This window comes from Nestor notabilis, unplaced genomic scaffold (assembly GCF_000696875.1).
Source record: "Nestor notabilis isolate BGI_N333 unplaced genomic scaffold, ASM69687v1 scaffold5075, whole genome shotgun sequence".
Taxonomy (NCBI): domain Eukaryota; kingdom Metazoa; phylum Chordata; class Aves; order Psittaciformes; family Psittacidae; genus Nestor; species Nestor notabilis.
The window spans coordinates 240-11,403 of NW_009928691.1; the positions used below are offsets into that span (position 1 = coordinate 240).

General features: G+C 38.1%; 1 protein-coding gene across 1 annotated transcript in view; it reads right to left on the minus strand.

The window, feature by feature from the left end:
- Positions 1 to 5,095: 5,095 nt before the first annotated feature.
- The window catches only part of FBXO28 (F-box protein 28), a gene marked incomplete at its 5' end in the record, with an annotated part of 11,656 nt that continues 5,587 nt past the window's right edge, over positions 5,096 to 11,164 (minus strand). Inside the window, one exon of the mRNA XM_010014624.1 lies at positions 5,096 to 5,742. Within this exon, the coding sequence (XP_010012926.1) occupies positions 5,348 to 5,742 (395 nt within the window). The remainder of the gene's footprint in view (positions 5,743 to 11,164) is intronic.

The following is an 11,164-nucleotide window of genomic DNA, read 5'->3' on the forward strand; positions in this document are numbered from 1 at the left end:
CCTTCGGCGTTCACCGTGGTAGGGAGGACGAGCCGGCTTCACGTTCACACACACACACACACACACTCCCGCCGTGTGCTGCCTCCTGTCCTGAATGGTGTTCATGCGGGTTTAGCTGTCTGTGGGGTTTCTGCCCCCTCAGTGGTTGTGACAACCTGCCCAGAAGCCACCGCAGACGGCCGGGCAGACTCATCCGACTTGCTTTCTTGAGACTGGAAACAGAAACTGCACCTTCCAGTGCCTCTTTAAAAAGCACTTTTTCTTGTCCAAAAGTGAGAGATGTGTGGTTGGAAGGACTAGCTGTCATTTGTCCAAAGTCTAAATTTCTATAAGCTGCCTAATGATATATCCTCAACTGCAGCTCCAAAACGCCTGGGCCAAGGTAGGTCTCCATTTTCTTCAATTTTTTGTGGTAAAATATTTTAAGAGCTTCTTTGACAAACTTCCCTGTGAGAACTAAACCCCATTTAATCTCCCTCTGCATCTATTTTGCATTAAATACTGACTGTGGGCAGTTCAGTTGGAAAGATTACTTTATGTAGAAGTTGGAATGGCTACTTGGTTTGAATTTTAGTTGTCCATAAATCCACTCTAATGATAGATAAAGTGGTAGATGCCTCTTAGGATTGAGAAAGGGATAGACACCATTTATGATAATAAAAGCCATAGATGCCTGTTAGGATAGAGGAAGTGATGGATGCCTTTTACGATAGATAAGGGGATAGATGCCCCTTATGTTAGATAAGGTGATAAGATGCCTCTAATGATAAAGCAATAGACACCTCTATGATAGACAAGTAAGGTATATAAAACAATAATACTGATAAAAGTAACAGAGGAAGTTGTCACAAAGTAAATTATACCTTATGTATTAATGTATTATGAATATCTCAAGGTTCATGATGCAGCACTTGAAATTTATTAGTAAAATGAATAAAAAAGGTCAATAAGTATTATCCCATGTGCAATGCTGTAAATGCAGTGAAAATACAATTCCTACTTGCAAATGTTTACAACCTAAAGTAATGGACAAAGTCTGGATCTATAAGACAACAGCTTTGCAAATATTTTTGTTTACACACATTTTTAATCTGTGCATATTAGGATGTGAATTAGGAGTGAAATCAGGACGAGTGGAGGAGAGATGGAAAAGTTTATTCACAGCTTTTCCCTCCTTAGTCACATGTGAGGACTGGTTCAGCATAAACAGGAAAACTGATGTTTCCATTTCATCAAGGCATTTTGTCCTTGCAAGGGATATTCAGTTTTACTTCTTGCTCAGTGACCACTTCACAATAAACCAGGAAGTGCGTTTGAATTACCAGAGCAGAAGCTGCTTGCAAAATTTGACAGGATCACAGGAGTTTCACTCAACCGCACTCTAAACGTTGTACATAATGTTCCTCAAAATGTTCGCTTCGTCTTGTAGTTCAAATATTAGCACTGCATTAAACAGCTTCTCATCCATGGGAAGGATCCTGCTGCTAAGAAAGATCAATAGCTATTGACATGAGCATTGGAGGAGGGACAAGAGTATCAAGAGTTCAGAATGCAGCAGCAGGTTTACAGCACTGCAAATGTATATAGGTTTGTACATGGTCACATGTTTCAGTAAGGTAATTAAATAGATTCCAGATTTATAAAATAAACAGTCCATTGCAGCCAAGCAAGGCTTAAACAGCTAAGAAAAATATTAAATAGGAAAGTTTTGGAAAATGTAATTGCCCAAGTGTCCAGTGTTTTTCCTCATCACTGAGCCTTTCTGGTTTAAGCAAGTCCATGTAACAAATCCAGATTTATTAGGTCTTCAGCAAGGTAACAGGTTTTGTATGTAATTCTCCCTTCGAAAGGCAAAGATAGCCAGTACCTAGCATATCTTCAGCTGGCAGAGAGCTAGAAAAAAAACCTGGAGTGTTCACTTACACATAAGCCACAGCTGGCAGCACATCCCCATCCAACCAGGAAAGTGAGATCCAGTAAGTGCAACTGCAAGAGTGGAGAGCACATGGACAAGTGAGCTGGTCTGAGAACAGTGCAAAACAGCACAGGAATGCAACTGGAGAGTATCAGAATAGTTCACAACTAGCAGATGCATTGCAATAAAATATTCCAAACTGAATTTACCTATGAATGAAATAACAATCTATCACTGCAATTTGCCAGTTACCACCTTAAAACCATCAGGAACACAAAATCAGATTATCCTCGCTTGTCTGAAGATGCATTTAACTACTTCTTACATCACCTGATTTTCAAGAGGCTCTTGATGTGGAAAATTCCTTAGGTGATCTTAGCACTTCCCACAATTAACTCTTAGAAGATCTTAGTAAGAGCAACAAAGCTTCTGTTCAACAGTCTTACCTTTCACATTAAGAAATTACATAGTGGCATCCTCATTAATGAACTTCTGTGATTAAGTTAATGTGCTGAGTGAATATCAGGAATTAAAGACCCTACTATGAAACAAAAAGCTGTTTACAAAGCAAGCTGCTGTTTTTAGAATACGAAAGCTCAAAAAGCAGGAAAGCCTCAGGAGTTTTAAGCTATATTAAGAAATAGCTGTAAAAGACACTTGGCTTTCCCTGTCAACCCTGAGCTGTTCAGTTTCAGCCCTTGCTACAAGTGCTAAAACTGAAGACACTTCAAATAAAATGATTTTTCATATTAACTTGTAAGTTACACCTTAGTCTCACTAATTTGAGGTTCTACCTTGAACAGATTCTGTGATCACTAATTGCTACTTTGAGGCTGATAGACTAATTTATACAAATCTGCATCGAAATAGAAATTATTTAGTTTTACTTCAGGCTATTCATCAGCTTGTTCATATACTGCAAAATGCACCCTTTTATATTTAGTAAGGGTCAATATGGTGGCAGAAATTAATGTTCCAGCTACCCCTCTACTATTATTTCATTGTTTTCTACATGTGTATATTCCAGTCAGAGTAATCTCCCTCCCTCCCTCCCCAGGAAGTCAAAAAATAGTAGCATACCTTTGTTGTGGCATTTCTTGGAGCCTGATGTAATGATCCCCCCTGTGCCCCTTAAGTTTCATGGGCCTCATTCAATTTTACTGCATTTGGTAGCACACAGAGGATCAGGATGCACCTGCAAACTTGCAGCACATGATACTTCCTTTAGTTCAAGGTTCCAACTTGGCACCATTCATGGAGAATGTTTCATGTAACAATAGGCTGTTGTTGTTTTTTCCAGCTCAGTTTACACGTGGCTTACACACAGATTCACCAATATATTAATAAGTATTCTTGAATAGCCTGAAACTATTTGTAGTTTGTGTTGGGGGGGTGAGGGGGAAGAAACTTATCTTCTAGAAACGAATAAAGAAACTGAAGTGAAAGATACTGAGATGTATGAATTAACCTTTTCAGTATATGCAATTCATATTTAACCATAAATATCGGCTAGTTAAGACCATTACATCAATTTGTCATTGTAAATGACCACTAAATTAATTTATATTGAATGATGCACAGCAGTTATAGCCATCATTCGAACTTTTGATTCAAGATTGTTTTTTTTAAAAGATGAAGTATATGCCAGTGCTTTTAAACTGAACAGCAGATACCTACCTCAAAGAGGTCCTTAACAGGAAAAAACCAATTTGCTCCTTTCATAGTTTAACCTTTCCCTCAGATAACTTTGTATCACACTTCCTGGGTGCTTCTCTTCAGCAGAATGTTGTGGTTTTGTTTTTTGTTTTTTTTAAAGGACACAAACTACCCAACAAGTTTATTTGAAAGTTAAATATTAGGCATTAGCAACGTTACTTCTGATACGAGCTAGTATGTTTTAGAAGTAGAATTTGTAGCTGAAGCTTTAGGAAAAGGTCACTTTCCCCACAATTGTGTAACATTTGACCAGACAACTTCCGCTTTGTTCAACTGATTTAAATACAGCCAGTACATGATGCTGGCAGCCATACAAAACATATGAGAAACTTGCACTTTAACCTGTGGTAATAACAGCAAGATTCTGACTGGCTCCAAATGCAGTACTTGCATTTTCAGTGCCACACCAAGTTGAATTCAGTACCACCTAAATGCAAAGCAGCATCTGATTAAAAAAAACACATAAGTCAAAAGATAAAGCTACATAAGGACAATAGTATTTGTATAAAGTTCCAAAAATATACAGATGGGGGGGGAATCACTGTACACAACTCTGAGGTTGTTAAAGTGATCAGAGACTGAACATTGCAAGACATGCCTTTCCAGTTACAAGCTCAAAACAGAAGTGCAAAAGAAATTAAAGCTTCATCAGAAGTGATTTACCTTTTAGGATAAGGAAACCGTAGAATGTTGTCATCAGTGTTACAGAGAAATTTCCACCCCACCCAAATACATACACACAAAATCATTGAAGTTTTTCCATAATACAGAATTTCATTCAAACATGTCCCCATGAGCTTGGGTGTTGTGGAGACAATTTGACACTGATTAAATGTCAGCCTGTGAATCAAGTGATCTCAGTTCTCCAGCTTTGGCTAACCATACCTGTGATTTATAGGCAGTGAGAAAGACAAGAGCACCTGGGTTCAAACTCTACCATGTGAGACCACATTACTGTCAGAAAGCAGATGCTAAGCTATGGCTGAGGAATAAAGAAATTGCTTTATAGGTCTCTGTGCTCTTGCCTAGCGTTCAGAACAACTTCAGGGAAGTGCTTTTGGTAGGCTAAGCTGCACAAGCATATATCCATGCAAACGTGGAATATGGCTCCCAAGACCAATATCCAGGGGGTATGCATGTGAAGACCAGACCGAGGCCCTTCAAGTTTACAAAAATATATAGCCAATACTGTAGCTTAAGAAATCAGTGTTACTTGTTACATAGGCCCCCAAAAAAGTATTAACTACTTTTCAGACATTCCAGACAAGGTCACTTTTAACAAAAAAGGTCAAGTTCTCTAAACCAAGATTTTACAAATGGATCTTTCCTTCAAGTGAACAGGACATTTGTTTTTGCACTTAACTTTTTAATCAGTTAAGACTGAATTTATTTAAGGTTTTTATTTGAACATATGCATAAACACAAATAAGTTTAAACACATCGGCACAGAAAAAAGTAGTTAAACCTTTCAAAACATAACAAAGCAGGTCTGGTTAGTATGTAACTGTTGCAAATCTGAAAGATTTTGTGCATTAGGCCCACCCATACAGAAAGCAGGGGAAAAGTCTCAATGAAAGAAAATTACTGTTCAAGTCTAAGTGGTGTTTTGAAGAACCAGCAGCCTAAGTGACACCATGAAGCTAGTCACAAACAAGCAGACCTGCTTGGGCTACTAAAGGTAAGTGTATCCTCCTGAAAGTGTCATTTACTCCCAAGTTATTTTCTGTTTCGAAGGCGTTTAGATTTCCTAGGACAGTCTGTAGATTCAACCGTCTTCCTCCGTTTTCTAGGAGATTGTTCATTTGAGCCAGACCCTGAAGAATTTCCTACTGTGCTCTCCGTCACATCTCGCAGCTTGCGTTCAAGCTCAGCCAATCGGGCATTCTGTTCACCTATGATTTGGGTTTGCTCAAGCAGTTTCTGATCTTGATCTTGGAGTTGTTTCTGTTGCTCTTGCACTTTGATGCGAAGCTCTGAGATTTCACGCTTTAGCGATGTCAAGCCTGTGCCGTTCGCTCTTATTTGCTGCTGGAGTTTAGTGACTTCCTGTCTTGAAGGGTTCTGCTTGGAGAATAGCTGCATTGTTGTCAGTGCAGCAGAAGGTCCTGGAACTTCAGAGAAAACTGCAATTAAACCTCTACAACTTTAAGATAGAAATTGTGTCCCAGTTTTCATATTTTACTTATCCCTAGTCCCCAAACATAAATCTGAATACTGGTTGTAAGTTACATGAACATGTCAACAGATTTACAGTCACAGACAGGCTTAGAAAATTGGGGCTGTTCAGCCTGGAGAAGCTGCGTGGAGACCTCAGAGCAGCTTCCAGTATCTGAAGGGGGCTACAGAGATGCTGGAAAGGGACTCTTCATCAGGGATTATAGCCATAGGACAAATGGGCAATGGATTAAAACTCACACAAAGGAGATTCAGGTTAGATATAAGGAAGTCGTTCGTTACCATGAGGGTGGTGAGGCACTGGAACAGGTTTCCAAAGAAGTGGTAAATTCTTCATCCCTGGCAGTATTCAAGGCCAGGCTGGACAGCGTCCTGGGCACCATGGTCTAATGGGAGGTGTCCCTGCCCATGCCTAGATGATCTTAAGGTCCTTTCCAACCCTAACCATTCTATGATTCCATGACTTAAGTGTATTACAAGAGCACATGATATCTCAGAGCACAATTAGCTTAATTTAAAATATGTAAGATTTTCAGTAGTGTGGAAAACAGCTGATCATTAATTTTCTGTATATAAGCTCTCCTCCTTTTGCTGTATCAAAAATTACATAAAGACATCATCTAGACTTAGTTTTAACAGATGTTAGGTCAAAACCCAACAACATGTCTATAAATTATTTATTACTGAATAGATATATTAAGTATATTTCAATAGAGAAATAAAACTGTGCTGCCTTAGTTGTAAACAACTAAAGTTCTAAAATTTTGTGGTTTGGGGCTTAACAAGATACTACACTTGAACTTACTTTTTGGAAGAACACGTTTTACTTTCCATTCCTTAGAATGACTCTTCCTAAATGCTAAAATCAATCTACGTTTTGAGCTTGGGGATCTTGAGTCTACTAAAGATCCTGCAAATCAAGGACACTAAAAGCTACAGTATAAACTCTGTCACTTTATCTATCATAAGGTGTCTATCACTTTATCTAACATAAGAGCTATCTATCACTTCCTCTATGGTAAGAGGTACCTATCACAACAGGCATCTATCACTTTATTATTCCTAAAAAGCGTCTATCACTTTATCTATCTTAAGAGGCATCTATCATTTTATCTATACTAAGAGGCATCTATTGCTTTATCTATCTTAAGAGGCATCTATCATTTTATCTATACTAAGAGGTGTCTATCGCTTTATCTATCTTAACAGGTGTCTATTGCTTTATCTATCTTGAGGTGTCTATCATTTTATCTCTCCTAGGAGAGATAAAGCGATAGATGCCTCTTAGGAAAGAGAAAGCGATAGATGCATCTTAAGAGGCATCTATCACTGTATTGTAAAAGGTGTCCATCACTTTATCATTACAGGCCTCAGGTGTCTGTCACTTCCTTTATCGTAAGAGGTACAGATCACTTTATTATAAAAGGCATCTATCACTTTTATCATAAGAGGTGCCCATCACTTCACCATCCTGAAGAGGCATCCATCACTTTATCATAAAAGGTGCTCATCACTTTTTCTATCATAAGAGGCATCTATGACTACCATAAAAGGCATCTATCACTATCATAAGAGGCACCCGTCGCTTTATCTATCATAATAGGTGTCTATCACTATCATAAAAGGTGCCCATCACTTTATCATGAGGCATCTATCGTCTTATCTATCGCAAGAGGCGCCTACCACTTTATCTGTTGTTAGAGGCATCCATCACCTCCTCTATCATAACAAGTATCTATCACTTTATAGTAAAAGGTGTCTGTCCCTTTATGCATCCTAAGAGGCATCTATCCCTTTATCATATAGGTGCCCATCACTTTATCCTAAAAAGCATTTATCACTTTATCGTAAGAGGCATCTATCACTTTACTAATCCTAAGAGCCATTTACCATGATCGTACAAGGCATCTATCATCAGAGGCATCTATCACTTTATCAATCCTCAGAGCCATCTATTGCTATCGTAAGAGGAATCTACCACTTTATCTATCATTGAGGCATCTATTACCTTATCTATCATTAGAGGTATCTATCGAATTTATCTATCATAAGAGGCATCTATCACTTTGTCCTAAGAAGCATCTATCCTTTTATCTATCATATACATGTCCATCACTTTACCGTAAGAGACATCTATCACTTTATCAGTCCTAAAAGTCATCTACCGCTTTATCTATCATTAGAGGCATCTATTGCCTTATCTATCCTAAGAGGCATCTATCACTTTATCATCAGAGGCATCTACCACTTTATCCATCATAGATGCATCCATCACTTATCTATCATAACAGGTGTCTATCCCTTTATCCATCCTAAGAGGCTTCTATCAGTTTATTTATCATATAGGTGTACATCACTTTATCATAAGAGCTATCTATCACTTTATCAATCCTAAAAGCCATCTATCACTTTATCAATCCTAAGAGGCATCTATTGCTATCATTAGAGGCATCAATCACGTTATCTATCATTAGAGGCATCTTTTTATCAGAAGAGGCATCTATCACTTTATCTGTCATAAGAGACATCTACCACTTCATCTATCGTTAGAGGCATCAATCACCTTATCTATCAGAGGCATCTATTATGTTATCTATCACAGAGGCATCTATCACATTATCATAGAGACATCTATCACTTTATCAATCATATGAGGCATCTATCGCTATCATTAGAGGCATCCACCACTTTATCATCTGAGGCATCAATCACCTTATCCGTCATTAGAGGTAACAGTTTATCGTAAGAGGCATCTTTACCTACATAGAAGCATCTATTATGCTATCGATCATAGAGGTATCTATCACATTATCTATCAGAGATACTTACAACTTTATCATAAGAGTCATCTATCAATTTATCTACCATTAGAGGCATCTTATCATTTTATTATGGAAGCATCTATCACTTCATCAATCCTAAGAGGCATCTATTGCTACATTAGAGGCATCTACCAATTTATCAGAGGTATCAATCACCTTATCTACCATTAGAGGCATCAGTTTATCGTAAGAAGCATCTATCACTTTACCTATCATAGAAGCATCTATTATGTTATTGATCATAAAGGTATCTATCACATTATCTGAGACACCTATTACTTTATCATGAGTTGTCTATCAATTTATCTATCATTAGAGGCATCTATCGCTTTATCTATCATAGAGGCATCTTGTTTTATCTATTATGGAGGCATCTATCACTTATCCATCATAGAGGCATCTATCGCTGTCTTAAGAGGCATCTACCACTTTATCACTGAGGCATCTATCACCTTATCTATCGTTAGAGGCATTAGTTTATCATGAGTCATCTATCACTTTATCTGTCGTAAGAGACATCTACCACTTCATCTATAACAAGAGGCATCTATCACTTTATCTGTCATAGAGGCATCCATCACTTTATCACAGAGACATCTATCACATTATCTATCATAGAGACACCTATCAATTTTTCTTAAGAGGCATGTATCACTTTACCTATCATTAGAGGCATCTATCACTTTATCAATCATAGAAGCATCTATCACTTATCCATCATAGAGACATCTCATCACTTTATCTATTATGGAGGCATCTGTGACTTTTTCGATCCTAAGAGGCATCTATCACTATTTTAAGAGGCATCTATGGCTTTATCATCATTAGAGGCATCTATTATCTTACCATTAGAGACATCACTTTATCATAAAAGGCATCTATCAATTATCAATCCTAAGAGCCATCTATCACTTTATCAATACTAAGAGGCATTTATCACTATTAGTAGAGGCATCAATCACCTTATCTATCATTAGAGGCATTATTTTATCGTAAGAGGCACCTATCACTTTATAACAAGAGGCATCTAAGCACTTTATCTATCATAGAAGCATCTATTACATTATGTATCAGAGACATCTATCAATTTATCATAAGAGGCATCTATCACTATCATAGAGGCACCTATCATCCATCATAGAGGCATCTTATCACTTTATCTATTATGGAGGCATCTATCACTTTATCAATCCCTCTATTGCTATCATTAGAAGCATCTACAACTTTATTATGAGAGGCATCAATCACCTTATCTATCATAGAGGCATCTATTACATTATCTGTCATAAAGGCATCTATCACATTAACTATCAGAGACATTTATCACTTTATCAATCATAGAGGCATCTATCACTTTATCAATCCTAAGAGGCATCTATCACTATCATTAGAGGCATCTATCACTTTATCATAAGAGCTATCTACCACTTTATGAATCCTAAGAGCCATCTATTACTTTATCAATCCTATGAGGTATCTATCGCTATCTTTAGAGGCATCTACCATATATCATTGAAGCATCTATAGCCTTAGATATCATTATAGGCATCTATCTCTTCATCAATCCTAAGAGGCATCTATCACCTTATCTATCATTAAAGACAACTTATCGCCTTATCTATCATTAGAGGCATCACTTTATCATAAGAGGCATCTATCACTTTATCTATCATAACAGGTATCTATTGCTTTATTTTTCATAACAGGTGTCCATCACTATCATAAGAGCCATCTATCACTATCATTAGAGGCATCAATCACCTTATCTATCATTAGAGGCATCAATCACCTTATCTATCATTAGAGGCATCTAACGCTTTATCTATCATTGAGGCACCTATAGCTTTATGTTTTGTAACGTGTCCATCATTTTATCATAAGAGGTATCTATCACTTTATCATAAGAAGTGTCTATCCCTTTATCTAGCATATGCATGTCCATCACTTTATCAATCCTGAGCCATCTATCACTTTATCAACCCTTAGAGCCATCCACTCTGCCTTCATGAGACCTTACTTGCAGTGTTGTGTACAGTTCTGGTGTCCTCAACATAAAAAGGACATGGAGCTGTTGGAGCAACTCCAGAGGAGGGCCACAAGGATAAAGGGGCTGGAGCACCTCCTGTATGAAGACAGGCTGAGAAAGGTGGGGCTGTTCAGCCTGGGGAAGAGAAGCTGTGTGGAGATCTCAGAGCAGCTTCCAGTATCTGAAGGAGGCTACAAGGATACTGGAGAGGGTCTCTTCGTTAGGGACTGTAGTGATAGGACAACGGGTGATGGGTTCAAACTTAAACAGGGGAAGTTCAGGTTAGATCTAAGGAAGAAGTTCATTACAGTGAGGGTGCTGAGGTATTGGAATGGGTTGCCCAAGGACGTGGTGAATGCTCCATCCCTGGCGGTGTTCAAGGCCAGGTTGGACAGAGCCTTGAGCGACATAGTCTAGTAAGAGGTGTCCCTGCCCATGGCAGGGGAGTTGGAGCTGGATGATCTTAAGGTCTTTTCCAACCCAAAACATTCTATGATTCTATCTATTGCT